This window comes from Camelus ferus, chromosome 8 (genome assembly GCF_009834535.1).
Source record: "Camelus ferus isolate YT-003-E chromosome 8, BCGSAC_Cfer_1.0, whole genome shotgun sequence".
NCBI lineage: Eukaryota > Metazoa > Chordata > Mammalia > Artiodactyla > Camelidae > Camelus > Camelus ferus.
Window position 1 is genome coordinate 7,168,315 of NC_045703.1, and position 16,538 is coordinate 7,184,852.

A 16,538-nucleotide genomic window follows, 5' to 3' on the forward strand; every position below is an offset into this window, starting at 1 on the left:
TTTTTTATGGCTGAGTAGTATTCCAGTGTATAAATATACCAAAACTTCTTTACCCAGTCATCTGTTGATGGAAATTTAGGTTGTTTCCATGTCTTGGCTACTGTAAATCATGCTGCTATGAACACTGGGATCCATTTATTTTTTTGAATTAAAGTCCCCTCTGGATATATGCCCATGATGTCCCTCATGATTCTTGAATGTCCGTTCAGTCATTCATGTTAAATACCTGCTTAGAATGACCAGGGCTTATAACCTAATTCCAATTTACACATAAACCCAAAGCATTTGTCAATACACACTGACTTTTTCATGAATACAACTATTTTCTAAATTGAGAGACTACACTTTGTTTTGTTTGTAAGTTACCAAAAGTTGTTCACAGTTTCAAATTTTACATCACCACAGGCAGCACCACTCAAGGTGTTTGAGTTGCTAAAACAATATGTGTATATTGAACTGCATTTGCAGCTGTTACATACAAGGTGATTCTATGCATGGAGTAAATATTTAAATATTACTATGCCTTCTGGTGAAACTATGCCTGGTCATTTACATACTGAAATGTGTATTGTCTTATTATACATTCCTTTTAGTTTTCCTTAGTATTTTACTTAGGGCATTTGATTTTTTTTTTACATTGAGTACATAGGTATATTGTATTTTCTGTATTTTTTTACATTGAGTATATAGGCATATTGTATTTTCTGACTATATAGGTATATTGTATTGTATTGTATTTCATTTTGGACAGTAGAGAGGCAAAACAAAATATCTGTTACAAAAAGCCAGATTCAGGTATGACTGAGGTGAAAGCTATTGGTCTAAGACCAATCATGGTCATTACTTTCCTCTTGTCAGTAACCAGTTTAGGAAGCAACAAGGGATGGAATTTGACCAAAGAGATGTGAAGGTATGTTTGCAAGGGGACATTTTAAGAAGTTCAGCTCATCCTTAAAGAGGGACATGGAAATATTCTCTACCTTCTGGCCTTTGGAAGTGGCTGGACTCAGTAATAATAAACTTTCTATCCAAATCCTAATACACATCTAGCACATTTAGCAGTTTAATACAGCTCAAATTCTAAAAGGTCAAACAGATGAAAAACAAAAAGAAAATGCCAAGGCATCTCTAAATTGTGACCAACATCATAAGCAACCATTTTTTTTAAATCCTTTGAGGAGTAGACACTTGTCTCGCTTCGTGGCACTGTAACATTTAAAAGCAGCCCTTCAATAGACTACCTCCACTGGAGCAATTGTCAGTCCAAGACCTAAATCCTCAGAGATCACAAACGCAGTTGCAACCCAAGAAGTGATAGAATCAGGTACAGTAACTTCAAATTCTTGATAAATCCTGGAAATGGAGTCAAGATAAACATAAAAACCACAAAATCAAGAACTGACATTTCAAAATAAGTCAACATAATCTAAATCATTTTTTTGGAAGAATTTTAATTTTCCAAATCATTTACATTTCTAAACTTTTTAAAGATTAAATATAAAACAGTAGATCTCAAGTTCTCAAGGAACAGGTTATAACACTGCTTATTGATCCATATTCCAATAAAATCTCTCTATAATGTTTGTATCTTCACAACAAATACCATTTCATAAACTTTGTATAGATAACAAATATATTTTTTTCCAAATTGAACTCCCATTTGTTTCTCTCAATAAGCATTGAAGTCTCCCTCTGTATCCCAGTCAGCACTGTTATTTGGTTTTTTGACTTGTGTCTTACTTCTAGTTTCCATAAGTGGCTGACTATAAACAGAATGTGTAGACATCATGATGTACTGGCTTATGTATCACACCAGGCAGCACAGGGTTTGTCAGCTAAGCTGAATTCCTTCCAGCGTCCACATCCCTTCTTCCTGTGGCTCACGGGGATGTTTTATGAGGAGCCACAAGGCAGAGGAAGTAAGCATGGGTGCTTCCCACCTGAAAGCAATAAAAGTACTTTTAGTAACCTTTCCCCAGTGAGAACCATGAGACTTCAGGGAAGTTAAAATCACCCTTCATTAGAAAAAGGCCTATCTTTCCCTTGATAATACTCTCATTGCTACAATTTCCATGCAGCTTTATTAAATGCTATATTTAGATACAACAGACATCATTTAAAAAAAACAAAAACCTCTTGGTCTACTTAGATCTTAGTCATCCTATGTTTGTACTTAAATATTAGAAAGAGGGCAATACTTCCTTAAAACTAAGATCAAACAAAATATATATGGGCAAAGAACTCTGTAAATTTTTACCCCATGTTGGTGTCTAGCCAAATCCAGGTCTCTGGAAAATGCTTTCTGACACGTGGACTGCTACCTGAAGAAGAGTCATGAAAATTGACCAAATATCCTTCCTGTTTCTCCAAAAACTGGACCGGATCTATACCGTCATCTAAAAATAAACATTGACAAGTGTTAGGAAAAAGTCCAAGTGGAGAATGATCGTAAGCTCAGTCCACAGAATCACAGCATGTCTCAGCTGACGGGGCCTTTAGAGTTTGTCTCGTCCAATCCTCTCATTTTACTCACTTTACAGACCCAGAGAAGTCATGTGATTTATCCCAGCCCATGTGGCCACTTATGGCAGAGTCAGAGCCAAAAATAAAAATAAAAACTGCTCGATGCCCCTACATCCAATACCTAAAAAATGACCTACAGTTCAGTTGCTAAATAATAAGTTAAATCTCATTTTTAAAGCTGCCTCCAATTTTTCTATTCTCCTCTTTCTAGATTCTTCATGCTGATCACCTCTGGCTACACCAGCCATAAGTTGCTCCAATCATCCAGTTTATTAGCTTCTTTCTTATATATAAGAAAAAGACATATTGACATACAGACACTGGATCACCTATTTCTAGTCTTTCAACTTTTCTCTGATTCTAAAATTATTTCCAAATAAAATTTAAAAAATTATACTGTAGAAGGTACCAAAGATACAAAGATGAATGCACTGTGCTCCACCTACTGTCCATGGAGAGACAGACAAATGCATTATACTAGTGCTAACACACAGGCTAAACGTCTACCATGCAGCAAACAGCTAATTTTACGCAGAATCTGAATGATGCAAAGAGCATGGCTGGGGAAACATCCACTTTGCATTTTTTTTTTGCATTCTATTTTCCTTACATCTCCAGATAAAGAGTATCCCATACAAGAGGGAATACAAGTAAGCTAAGTACAAAGGCATGTCCAGGTAAGAGTGACATAAAATGAGAAGATTAAGAATGGTGGGTCCAGATTTTAAATTATCAAATATCCCATGCTGAAGGATCTGGGCTTGCTCCTTTAAGCGATGATGACCTATTGAAGGTTTTAAAATAAATTAGATGCATGATCTAACCCACGTTCTGTAATGATAGCTCTGGCTCAGTGTGAACAGTGAGTTAAAGCTGGGGGAAATGGAGGCAGGAGTAGTCAGAAGGCTGCTGCAGTGTCCAAGGAGACGCGCTGATAAGGGGCTGAAGCCAAGCAGAGGAGAGGAAGGACAGTATTGAGAGACAACAATGCTCTGCCACTTGGTTGGAAGACCTCTGTGTGGGCCCACGGCACAGTGTACTTCCACACACTCTTCTAATTGTGTGTTGGTTTGCCCCACTAGACCAAGCTGGAATCCCCAATGCCTTCTAATGTTAGGCATGCAATTAAAATCATCACCTACTGAATAATGAATGAAAAAACTGGATCTGAGGGATAAAATAACAGGTAACTGCAGACTTTTAAGTGTCCAACATGCTGGGCATTTTACACGCTTTTGGATTTAACCTCATAACAAGCGTGTAACACAGGTTAATATTATTAATCCTACACATCAGGGGGATACCTGAGGTTTAGAGAGCTTAATGGATTTTCTCAGGGTCATAAAACCAGAATTCAAAGCTAGAAGTATTTACATTGATGAAGGAAATTAAAGAAGACTTTAAAAAATGGAAAGATATCCCATGCTCTTGGATTTGAAGAATCAATATTGTTAAAATGGTCACACTGCCCAAGGCAATCTACAGATTTAATGAAATCCCTATCAAATTACCCAGGGCATACTTCACAGAACTAGAACAAATCATAATAAAATTTATATGGAACCATCAAAAGACCTAGAATTGCCAAAGCATTACTGAAGAGAAAGAAAGGCTGGAGGAATAACTCTCCCAGACTTCAAGCAATACTATAGAGCTACAGTCATCAAGACAGCATGGTACTGGTACAAAAACAGACATATAGACCAATGGAACAGAATAGAGAGCCCAGAAATGAACCCACAAACTTTTGGTCAACTAAGCTTTGACAAAGGAGGCAAGAATATACAGTTCTAGAGCCTTTCAAGATGATATTCATATAATTTTACCTAAAAGAAAAGAGAACAACTTCTAGAATTAACCTTTCTCATTGATACATTTCCTTCAGTCAAAACTTTGCATGACTTCTTCCTAAAAGCACATTTACTACTGTTAGCTGGGTGGTCATCTCCACTTACCAATCCAGGGAACTAGGATGTACAAATGTGACCCCGCCCAGGAGGAACTCAGTGTGTGTTGTGTCTAATTCGAAAATAACAGCACAGTTTGTAATACAAATTGGAGGCAAAGGATCTTCCAATAGGTCCAAAAATACAACCATGTCAAGAAATAACAGAGCACATGGAAAGCATTCATTACAAAGATCTAGACAGGAGCCAAAAACACTCTACGTCATGGCCCAGATGTACTTCCAAGTACAGTAAACTGCACATACTGTAGGATCCAAGAACAGAAAGTGAAAATCACAGCATCCATGTTCAACCAGGAAGTACTCACACCTGCATAAGTAACTTTAATACCTGAGATGAAAGACCTAAAGACTTTAAGTCACATTGCCAGGTTTGACTTACAAACACCATCAATGTCACCCTTCGCAAGGTTTGCATCTGTCAATATCCAGAGGCTACACTCCTAGAAAGAATAATTTTAATTTTCTTTTAAAATAAAAGTTTAAATGTTCTCTAAATTATCATAGTCACCCATATTCTTAACTCACTCTTGTTCACTTGTTTTTGTGCAAAATGTGAAAGTATTTCCCCCCCTTTTTTTTAACTATTGCTCAGTTTTGAGAGTTTAGGCACACATATGAGCATACATTCTCTCATACCCAGACACACATACACATATGCACACACACACACACACACTCTCTCTCTCTCACACAAGCAGAAACAGCCATTTCAAAGTCAACAAAAGTGGTATTAAAAAAAGAAATTATTCATTCAATGACAATTCCATTATTTCTCTAACAGTGAATTTTTCGTTTGCTTTTAAAACCAGAAGGGTGATTATCTTTCCACCTCAAATTACACTTACATAACACACTGCACTTCAGCAATATATGTAATAAAGAGTTAACATACCATAACTGAAATCATTAATTCTGAAACTGTCGGCAACAATAAAAATATATTAGTATCTTTTTAAGTGATATAGCAAACTAAACATACCTGAAAGACTGCAAAAGAATTCATAAACATCCCTAAATAGTAGCCTGTGTTATAAAGTTCCAATTCATGGGCCACCTAAGGAGAAGATAAAATACATGGAATGAATGGACTCATATAAACATGTTTTGTCTCTGCAACATTTCTTACATGTAACTTAGATAAGAGACAGCCCACATGCTTATCAAACTTGAAAATGAAACAAATGGAGGAATAATGCCATGTTTATAATTCAATCAGCCAAAATTACACTTATTTAAACTTAATTTTATTCTATTCAGTAATCCAGAGTTCCTAAGAAGTGTGAGATTGAGTTTTGCTCAGGGGGAAACTTATATGTCACTATCTGGCAAGACCAACACGTAGAGATCAGCATTAAAAATGACTCATACTTTGGGAAAAGATAAATGGGTTAAATTTGATGGTTAATAAAAATTCTGACAAACATCAGTTAACTAAATTCTTTAAAATAACACATAAAGAAAACTCACTAAAGAGGAAATGCATATTGTTAGTAAGCAGAAAAAATTCTACCTCCGATAATCAAAGTGATGCAAATTACATCAATGAGATACATTTTCAATAATGAGATATTTGCATGTGTCACATTAGCAACGCAGTTTCATTCAGTTTTCTGTTTTTAAGTGATGTATAGTTGATTTGCAACATTGTGCTAATTTCTGTATACAGTATAGTGACTCATTTTTATATACTTATATATATTCCTTTTCATATGCTTTTTCATTACAAGTCATTACAAAGTATTGAATACAGTTCTTGTGCTATACAGTAGGACCTTGTTGTTCATCCGTTTTATACACAGTAGTTTAGTATCTACAAACCCTGAGCTCCCAAATTAACTCCCCACCTCCATTTCCCCCCATAACCAAGTTTGTTTTCTATGTCTGTAAGTCTGTCTCTGTTTTGTAAATAAGTTCATTTGTGCCTTTTATTTTTTTTTTAGATTCTACATATAAGTGATACCATATGGTATTTTTCTTTCTCTTTCTGTTTACATCACTTAGTATCTCCAGGTCCATCCATGTTGCTGCAAATGGCATTATTTTATTCTTTTTTTATAGTTGAGTAGTATTTCTCTCTCTCTCTCTCTCCATATATATATACACCATAACTTCTTTATCCAGTCATCTGTCAATGGACACTTAGGTTGTTTCCATGTCTTGGCTATTGTAAATAGTGCTGCTATGAACAGTAGGGTGCAGGTGTCTTTTCAAACCAGAGTTCTCTCTGGGTATATGCCCAGGAATGGGATTGCTGGATCTTAGGGTAAGTCTATTTTCAGTCTTTTGAGGAATCCCCATATGGTTTTCCATAATGGCTGCACCAAACTACATTCCCACCAAAAGTGTAGGACGGTTCCCTTTTCTCCACAGTGTCTCTAGCAAACAATGCTGTTTTTTAAAGAACAGTACTCACTGCTAGCTAGAGTGAGTAAAATAGGCTAAAAGAGTGAATAAAATTGGCACAAACACAGAATTAGAATATGACTCAGCAATTCCACCCCAAAGGAACTGAAAACAGGGACTCAAGGAGGTATTTGTACATCAACGTGCCCGGCAGCATTAGTCCCAAGAGCCAAAGGACAGCAACAACCTAGGTGTCCATCACTAGAACAAACAAAATGTGTCCTATTTACACAATGGAATATTATTCAGCCATAAAAAGAAAGTTCTGAAATATGCTACACTACAAATGAATCTTGAAAATATTATACTAAGTGAAATCAGGCAGTCACAAAAGGACAAATACTGTATGATTACACATAAAGGACTTCTCCACAAGAGGCACATTCACCAGCACAGACGTAGATTAGCGGTGACCAGGGTTGCTAAGGGAAGTGGAGGATTTGGGAGTTAGTGCTTCCTGGTCACTGAGTCTCTGTTTAGAGTGATGAGAAGTTCTGGAAATACACAGTCATGACGGTTGTACAACATTATGAATGGTCATTAATGCCACTGAATTGCATTTTTAAAAATGGTTAAAATGGAAAATCTTACATTGTATATGTCTGCTGTGATAAACATTTTAAGATATTATACCCTTTGGTGTAACTATTTTGATATGTTTCCCTGATTGACATTAGCAGCATAACAAACTAATCAAGAAAATGCCAGAATAAAAATCATGAAGGATTCAAAGTTTACAAAACTCATCAAGTTGAAAATTAAACAGCCAAACCACTGGTTCTGCTATGCTAACAATAACCACTCCTACATCTATGGTAAGTAAACACGGTGCCAGAACAGGCACCAAGAAGAAAACAACAGAAAACAGAAAAGTTCATAATATCTCAACAAGCCAGCAAATGCAGTGAGCCCAACTGCAGACAAGGGAGCCAGCACCAGGCGTGCCGGAGGGGACGGTTTCAGCTCTGGGACTCCAGCTCTGCCACAGAGCACCCGCGGGTGCCCGACGGCCTCTGCTGACACTCGGGAGTGAAGTGACAGGACTGTTGAGGAAGAAGCATCTCCTGCAGAATCAAGTCCTCCTTTCCTCACTGGCTCAGTAAACAGGCACTGCCAAAGCGGTGGCAGGGGAAGGCCGGGCTCTGAAAATTTGTCCTGGAACATCGAGGACACGTAAATGATTCCAAGGGACTCAAGAGGCATACAAATTTAAGAAGCAGCCAGAATGGTCTATTATAATAGGCTCCTGATTCCCTCCTGGAAAGCCAACTCTGGACAAACAAGAAAAGCAAGCAAGAAACCCAGAAGAGCAGAACGAGAAGACCCCAAGAAGAGGGAAGGTTATCTTGAAGTGGGGTATTGGAGGAAGGGGGTGGCAGGCGGCCGCTAGAGGTAGCAGTCAGATGTCAGGCTGAAGGAAGATTTTTAAATTCTGCTCCTGCTTCTCTTCAGGGGTCGGCCTCAGGACAATCACTTCTTGCAATTTCACGGCCAACACCAGCCAGCAGCAGGCAGGCGGTGTGGCCAGGATAATTCCAGGTCAGCAGCTCTGCCCCTCTGGTGTGAGAAATCAAAGGAACAGGTGTCTGGATATATCCCTAGCCCTCGAGCACTCTCTCTCTCTCCTCTCCTCCACCAACGCCTCAGAGCTGGTGAATCATCACCTCAGGAGACTGCCTCCTCCTGGGCTGTTTTTCCCTAAGAGTTTAAAAGGGAACCACTGAGTGCAGCACACAGGGAGGCGCAAGAGTAGTTCTCTCATCCCTGAAGCTCAACCCCTCCCCTCTCTTTAAACTCACAAGACTGATACCGATTGGAGCCTGGTGTCCAGCCTTCCCCAACAGACATTATCAGAGTAGCTGCCAATTAACTAGACATCCAAAGAGTATAATTTCCATAAAAGACATTCAACTGGACAGCATACAGCATGTGAAGCAAAATACTGAAGGCCACTCAAGAATTTAAAATAAACCTACTAAATATACATAAGATAGGAAAATATTAGCAACATGAAACAACAAAAGATAACTACCAAATGAAAATGACAGGTACTAAAAATATAATAGCTGACATAAAAGTAGGACATCTATCAAAGTAAGACAGACAGAGACGGTGACTGATCAGTGAGCAGAAACAGTCAGCTGAGGAACTCTCCCAAAGAAATTCAAAAAGAGATTAAAAAAACATAAAACAAAAAGGTAAGAGATACAGAGAAAGGAAGTAAAAGTACCAAACTCTGAATAACAAGAGCCCCAGAAAAAGAGAGAAGTCAAACAGAGAAGAGAAAATATAGGAGGAAAGAATGGATGCAAATTTCTAGAATTAAAAAATAAAGGGAGAGCCCAGATTGAAAGGGCAAGCCATCGTGACACAGAACTAGAGTTCTGCACAAGAGCAACATGACGTGGCCAGGGCTGGGGAAGGAGGTGGAGACAGGGGAGAGACAAGAATATGAGAACACACTAAATCATTTGTCTTGCCACATGAAGCACAAATACTGATAACCTTAAGAAATCAACATAGATAAATAAATATGTGCACAGTTCATGAGTTAAGGGCATCTTTAATGGGGACAAAAATAGAATGTATAACTTCCAAATCATGGAAAGAAGAAGACTAAAAAGAAGTGAAAAGAGAGTAGTCTAAATTTATAAATATGAAATAAAAAAGCAGAAATAAGTCCTAATTACAACAAGAATTACTATACTCGTAAATGGGTTAAATAAGCTTATTAAAGGATACTATCAGATTAGATTTTTAAAAAGCAAAATAAAATAATATGCTACCTACAAGGTATACTTAAAACAAAAACTTACAAAAGATTGAAAATAAAAAGATGGAAACATATGCCAGTCAAGTGTGAATCAAAAGAAAGCTGGAATAGCAATCTTAGTATCTGACAAAATTCAATGTAAATGTATAGCAAGATACGAAGACAGAGACACTGAGAGAGCACGTGTGTGTGTGTGTGTGTGTGTGTGTATACACATATATAGAGAAAAAGTGAAATATTATTATTTATTAAGATATTTGTAAAATGTTGTAAAATGAGAGATACTATATTCAGTTAAATCAAATGCAAAATGCCACAGACTTTTTAGAATAATGTGAATTCACTTCTCTTAAGTGAAGTCAAGAGAAAAAAAGTGACCAATTGGTTTTTAAGGAGTTTAAGAAAAATTAAGTGGATAGAACTGAGGAAATATGTCTAATTATTTTCCAGGTGAACTGCTTTTACAACAGGATGACCAAATTAGCCTAAACATATATATTTCTCTTCCTGACATGTTGTTAATCACTGTGCTTAAATCCATCAGTGGCCATAGGTTTCAACTGACAATGGTTACGTGGCTTTATCAAGGATCCACAACTAGAAATGAAATGACTAGTGAGTGGGGATCAGCTAATGTGACACTAGATGTTCACGTTTCTTGGTCTGTACATTTTCTGCAGACGAACATGATTTTACTCCTTCAATATACAGCAAATTCCTGATTCAACAGGGATTGTAGTTATTTACAACCATTCTGTACAACCAAAATAGAAAGTACCTCAAAACTAAGAGCTCTCTTCAGTGTCATTCAGAATTGCACAGGTTTATTTCCTAGTATTTTCTCAAGAGTTTTCAATTAAAATACAGTATGAAAATGAGGGAAAACTCGAGGTGGCATTTCGCATGGAGGACAGTAAACACACCTGCCCACAACAGCCTTTTGTCTCCATAACAACTGGAATGCAGATCCTTTTCATCCCAAAGCTTCACTGGTTACTGACTTATACTTGAAAAGGATCTCATGAAATTTACTTTAGATACTTGAGGTAATGCAATAAAGTTTTCTTCTCTTTTAACATGTATTTTTGTAAGAACAAAAAAAGCTAAACTCACATTTTCCATTGTGATATCATTTGAGACATTCAGCAGATTCACACTTTTGTCGACAGCTACAATCCCAACTACTGAGCCTGGCTGTGTCACAGAGATCCACAGAGAGACTTTCTCAGACGGTTCAGCATTAGCTTTACTCCAAAACAGCTGTATCTGAGAAAGGGAGAAAACAGGACTGATATATTGTACTTTTTTTTTAAAACACATTTCTTACATATCTTATCCATAGCAGATCAATGACAAAATCTAGCAAAGATTCTACATTTGCCTTGGCTCAGGGACCATTCTAAAGCCAAACATAAGCCTTCTCTAGGGAAAGGAGTAAAAAGAAACTTTGCTCCCAGTGTTTGCAAGTCAAGGAACCTCTCACGGTGGCAAAAATCTGAATTTTCCTTCCTTTCTCTACCTTTCTCCTTCCCTTTTTCCATCTCTCACCCCGCCTGCAGCCAGTGCTGAAGAGAAGATAGTGTCTGGCTTAGCTGGGGAGGGCCAGTATCCAGGAGAGGGGACAGGGAGGACGAAAGACACTGCAGACATCTGCACATTGGCCACCTGGACTCAGAAGTGAGTGCATGCAGGTGAGAGCACTGGGGACTCACAGAACTGCCTGGGCTGGGGTGGGGTGTCTTTCCAAGGGAGGAGATGTTCAGACCAGACCCCAGGCAGGCCCCATGCTCTGTCTCCAAGGCTGCTTCTGTCATTACACTCAGCAAAGCACAGTGCTGAGGTCCTCCGGCTTCTTCAAGTGCGTCAATCCTCTCATCACAGCTGAACTGAATGGCTATGTCATGAGGCCTCTTCCTATTAGGAACGTTCATCCTGTCCAGCTCAGTTTTGACATTCCACTGCCCCAGAGACCTTACAACCTGACCAAGATGGCTTTAAATGTTCCCTTCAGCTTACCTGAACTTTAGACAGCTTCTTCCTGTGGCTAAGTCCCTGAGTAGAAAGCCTGCAGTTGTAAATTTTTTCTCTGGCCTTTGAGGTGTAAATCTTTACCCAGCCTCCTGCCAGTTTGACAAGCAGTCATGTCATTCTCAAGGACCTGGGAGCCATCCTTTTGAAGTGTGATCATCCAGAAAGAACCCTGATGGATCTCCCAGGCTTTATGGGCCCAGACGAGCATAATGGACAAATGCCAGCTGGGAAACACATAGTCTGATCACACTGACAGCTCCGCCCTAGTGTCCTCCAGTTCTTTTCCTCCTGCCTTCAGTTTCAGTGGAGTTGAGTTCAGTCTTGCTCCTCTGTTGCAACTGTCTTGAATAAAGTCTTCCCATGTCGGTTTAACTTGTCCAATGTAATTTTTCTTTGATATGCCTCTTGAGCCACTGTACCCCTGGTTTACTTTTCTTCGCTTACACCTCAAATAAGGGCGGAGCGGACAGGGGGACCATCATCTTCAAACCTTGAACTTCTCACTCTTTACTCTGCACTTCAGGGACCCCATGGCTCCAACCTGCACTTCTGTGTGGATGACTTCTAAACTTACATCCCTTGCCCCTTCCACATTTCATTCACTGATCCCAGCCACTACTGAACATCCACAAAGATTCACTAATTTTCTCGTGCTGAAACATATTTTATTTCCAAATACATAATTCCTTTGGGAGTAAAACATGGTAAACATGATCATATAAAAATCAGAGGAAGAGTTATCTTTGCAAACACTACTGAAACTAATTTCTTATCCCTCAGACCTAAGACATTCCTTGGAAGTATGTTATTTACACACTCTGCTTCCTCAAAGCAGAAGACCTTTTACACTGCAACTTTTTTTTAGAACCGGGTCTCACGTTCAGAGATCTGTGCCTCCATACTCCATATTTAAGCCTTACTCCTACTTTAAAATTAACCTTTATCAGGGGATTAATGGAGTCACTAGAAGTCAAAAATAGTGCTCTGAAACTAACAGAGTATAGCATTGTCTTTCACAAAATTATTTTCATAAGACAGAAAATTTGTATTATATTTTGATAATCAAAGTTAGATGTGACAGTTCTCAATAAAAGAAGGCATGGATGGTGACTGCTACTTCTCAAAATTTTAATGAATTAAGGGGAAAAACGCTATCAAAAGAACTACATTCTGCAATCACTACCTTAAAATAATGATTATTTCGCTTCAGCACTCCTGAGAAGGCAGCAGCTTTTAGTGAGAATGATGGCTCAGTTTAATATGAATGAGATCATTCAACTCCACGAGTTAGTCTTGCAATGGTGACTTCTCAGAGCTGGGGCCCAAAGGGGTTTCCTACACAAGCTATACACCTTAGGTTATAAAAGTCACTGCTGCATTTGGAGACCAAATTCCACATGGATCTCCACATGCAAAGTAGTCAGGCTCACTGTAAATTTGTCCTGTGTTTGTTTCCAGGCTGATGAAATGAATAAATGAAAGCCCAGCTCTGCTTCCACACCTCACTGCAGATGGACTCACTCCCTCCTTCACTTCACTCCCACACCAGTGTCAACACCACATAGACTCTAGATTGCCACTGGAGTTCCATGCAACACAACACTGACACCACCGTTTGGGAAATCCTGAAAGAGCTCCATGGATTTGCATTTAAGTCTAAAGCCAAGAATCATAACTTACAAAGAAGACTCACAGTGTCCAATAATTCCATATGTGAAGAAGGTATATATAATAATTAAATATGAAGAGGTTTATCCATAATTCTAGAAATGAATATAAATTTCTAAAAATTTAGTTTAATGGTATTTTTCTAAAGAAGGATTACATTTCTCAGATTTCACTAATAGGAAGTTTTCTTTTTAAACATCATTACCGCAAATCTTACCTTATTTTTAAAAACAAGCTGAACAGGAATTCTGAGAACATCATTTATAATTTCCCCATCATCTTCAATGTAATACACAATGATGCAGGCTTTTGGAGCCCAAGAATTTTCTGGTGTTAAGGAGAAGGTTGTTGAATTTTGCTTGCCTACAGCCACCAACTGTCCCCTGGACACCACCTGAAAAGAACAGTAGGTGAGTCTCATTTTATGCTAAAGCGAGTGACAATCTCAAGGGCAGCTGACTGATCATAATTTTGTGCATATACACAAATCCTTCACTTAAACCTACTTCAAATCTTTTTTGAATACAAAAAAACCCCAAAAACCTCCCTGAGCAACACAGAGAGTATAAGCTGGTAATTACAAAAGGATAAAATAAAACAATAAAAATAACTGAGGCAGCAGCAGCTTGACAGTCAAGAATCTAAGTGGAAGGAATGCAGAGCACCATTGGGAGAGTAGTAATTTTTATTTTTTGCTTTTCTTTTTTTTTTAATTGTTTTAATTATTATTTGGGGAGGAGGTAATTAGATTTATTTATTTATTTTTAGAGAAGGTGCTGGGGATTGAACCCAGGACCTTGTGCATGGAAAGCATGCACTCTACCACTTGAGCTATACCTTCCCCTCTGTTTTTCTTCTATTCTATAATTTTCCACAATGAATGTGTGTGTCTTATCTCACAGAAATTTAAATTTTACACATAATGCAAGATTTCACTATCCATCTTAAACTGAAAATGCAAATGTAGGTGAAGAAAGCAAAAAACATAGTTTGATTTCAATATAAAAAAGAGGCTAACAAGGTGTTAGGCTGAATTTTAAAAAGCAGTCAGTTTAGTTTAGATATCAGGTAGACATTATTTGAGAATATTCTGTAATAGATTATAAATTTAGATTCTATAAGAGATTACCATATAGCTTACCTCCTTCAATTGCTTGTTGCCACTAACCACCAACTCAAAAGGTGATCCCACCTAGAAAAAAAGCACTTAATTAATACACACATGTCAATGGCAAGACAGCCCAATTACATTGTCATTATCAAGTGACTGTAAGCATTACCTTTATATTTTCATCTCTTGTTTTTAGCTGGATGTATGTTTTGCTAGGAGATTTAAACATGAAGTGAACTGCGATGCTATCCACACTATCCAGAAAACAGGCCTAGAACAAAAGACAGGGGAGCCATAAACTTTCATCTTTACAAACCCTTGGAGAAAATGTTACCTGCTAAACAATCATGGAAAGGCAAATTCACTTTCACTCTTCTTTCATGCAAGACACAGTCCCCAGACATTGGATCTTCATCATTTTACAGCTTATACTATAAACAAAGTGAGAGATGTAAGCCATGTCAGATGGTCTTCATCACCATCAAGTAAAAGGCAAAAAACACAGTCCTAACTTATTTCAGAAACAAAGGCTTAGTACCAGGAAGCACACTCTGAGGAGAGAGCACAAGGTGAAAAAGGAATCCTTCCCTCTCCCCACAACACAGAGCTCATCTACAAGCAAGAAGTCACACTGGCTCACTCAGTCCTCCACTGGTGAGAGTAAAACTCAAAGCCACAGCTGTGGCAGGGCCAAGTGACCACCAGAAAAGTAGCAGAAATGGTTGGGGAGTCTCAGACCAGCATAGGAGTATAAGCGCCAAAAAATATTTTTTCCCTTTTCATTTCAGCTCCTGCCAAAATACAATTTCACATGATTGAAAATCATCTAGACTGGGAGTCTGGGGAGCTTCTCCACCCTGCCTTCAGATCTCTATTTTGCTGTGCTCTTCAAAATGAATTTACAAGGAAGCCTTCGGTCTCACTCTCAGCCACTGTCATTAAATCACTTTTAACCGTTTCCCCTGTTCTTTTCAATAAAAGTATGTGTCCACTTCCTGTGCACTTTGACCTCCCAACAGACCAAGTGCCTAGCACAAGACAATTTGAATGCTGCTGTTGCAGTAACATAATGATGGAAAACGGATGGCACCTTCAATTGCAGCTCACTGCTATCGTCCAGGATTCGGAATTCAATCTTGAAGATTCCATTTTGCGGGACAGTATGATTTGTGACCTGGACAGTCCCTATTTCCTGATCTGTCCTGTCCCATCTGCTCCAGTATAGTTTCTCAGTATAGATTCTCTGTGTCGCCGTTATGACTACATGATTGCTTCTTTCTTCAGGAGTCAGTTGACGGCCATCAGAACGGGTTACCTTCACCTAAGGTCAAAAGGAAACATTTTAAAATCATTGGATCCAGTCCCCATCCGTGCTGTTCTCATGAAACCGAACTCTCAAAAATCACTGGTTGCACCCTAACTTCCAGTTTAAGTGGTCTCTCTAAGGCGGCATCCAACTCCACTGACCACTCCCTTCTTGATATTATGGCTTCTTTTGCCTTCCATGGCTCCACAATAACCTCCTTCACTTACACCCCTCTGTCTACATCTTCGCAATGACTTTCTGGTTCCCCTTTCCTCTCCCTAAATGTGAGAAATTGTCAAGCTTCATTATCATTTATCCCCAAAGATCTCAGCACTCCTGACCTGACTCTGGAGTTGACACTCCACACCTCCAAACCGCTGCAGGAAACTTCTGCTTGTATATCCCTGACATCTCAAATTCAATATATCTAAAACTGAAAAACCATCTTGCCCTGCCTATCTTCGCTCACACCACAATTTGGCCAGACTTAACATCTCTAAATTTCCCCTCTTCCAACTTTTCACACCCAATAAGCACCAAGTCTTGTAGGTCTCTGACATCTTCCCCCACTTCCTTCACCAGGAGGCTCCTCGCTGCCTCATGCCCAGGCTGCTGCCATCCTCCCACACGCAGATCCCCCAGTCCCCCAGGGACACTGCTTTTGTCCCACCTCTCCCACATTCATTAAGGGTCTAGGCTCTTCACTGCCTAGAGCATAAAGCTAAACAAAAGGTGACGCCCTGAGGATCCTCTG

The 16,538-nt window shown here is 38.7% G+C and overlaps 1 protein-coding gene across 1 annotated transcript in view; it reads right to left on the bottom strand.

The window, feature by feature from the left end:
• LOC102507509 (CD109 antigen-like) overlaps positions 1–16,538 on the bottom strand; it is a 42,326-nt gene that overhangs the window by 14,890 nt on the left and 10,898 nt on the right. Inside the window, 9 exon segments of the mRNA XM_032485426.1 lie at positions 1,242–1,356; positions 2,255–2,396; positions 4,872–4,932; positions 5,472–5,546; positions 10,782–10,934; positions 13,585–13,761; positions 14,497–14,559; positions 14,648–14,749; positions 15,569–15,799. Coding sequence (XP_032341317.1) covers positions 1,242–1,356; positions 2,255–2,396; positions 4,872–4,932; positions 5,472–5,546; positions 10,782–10,934; positions 13,585–13,761; positions 14,497–14,559; positions 14,648–14,749; positions 15,569–15,799 — 1,119 coding nt within the window.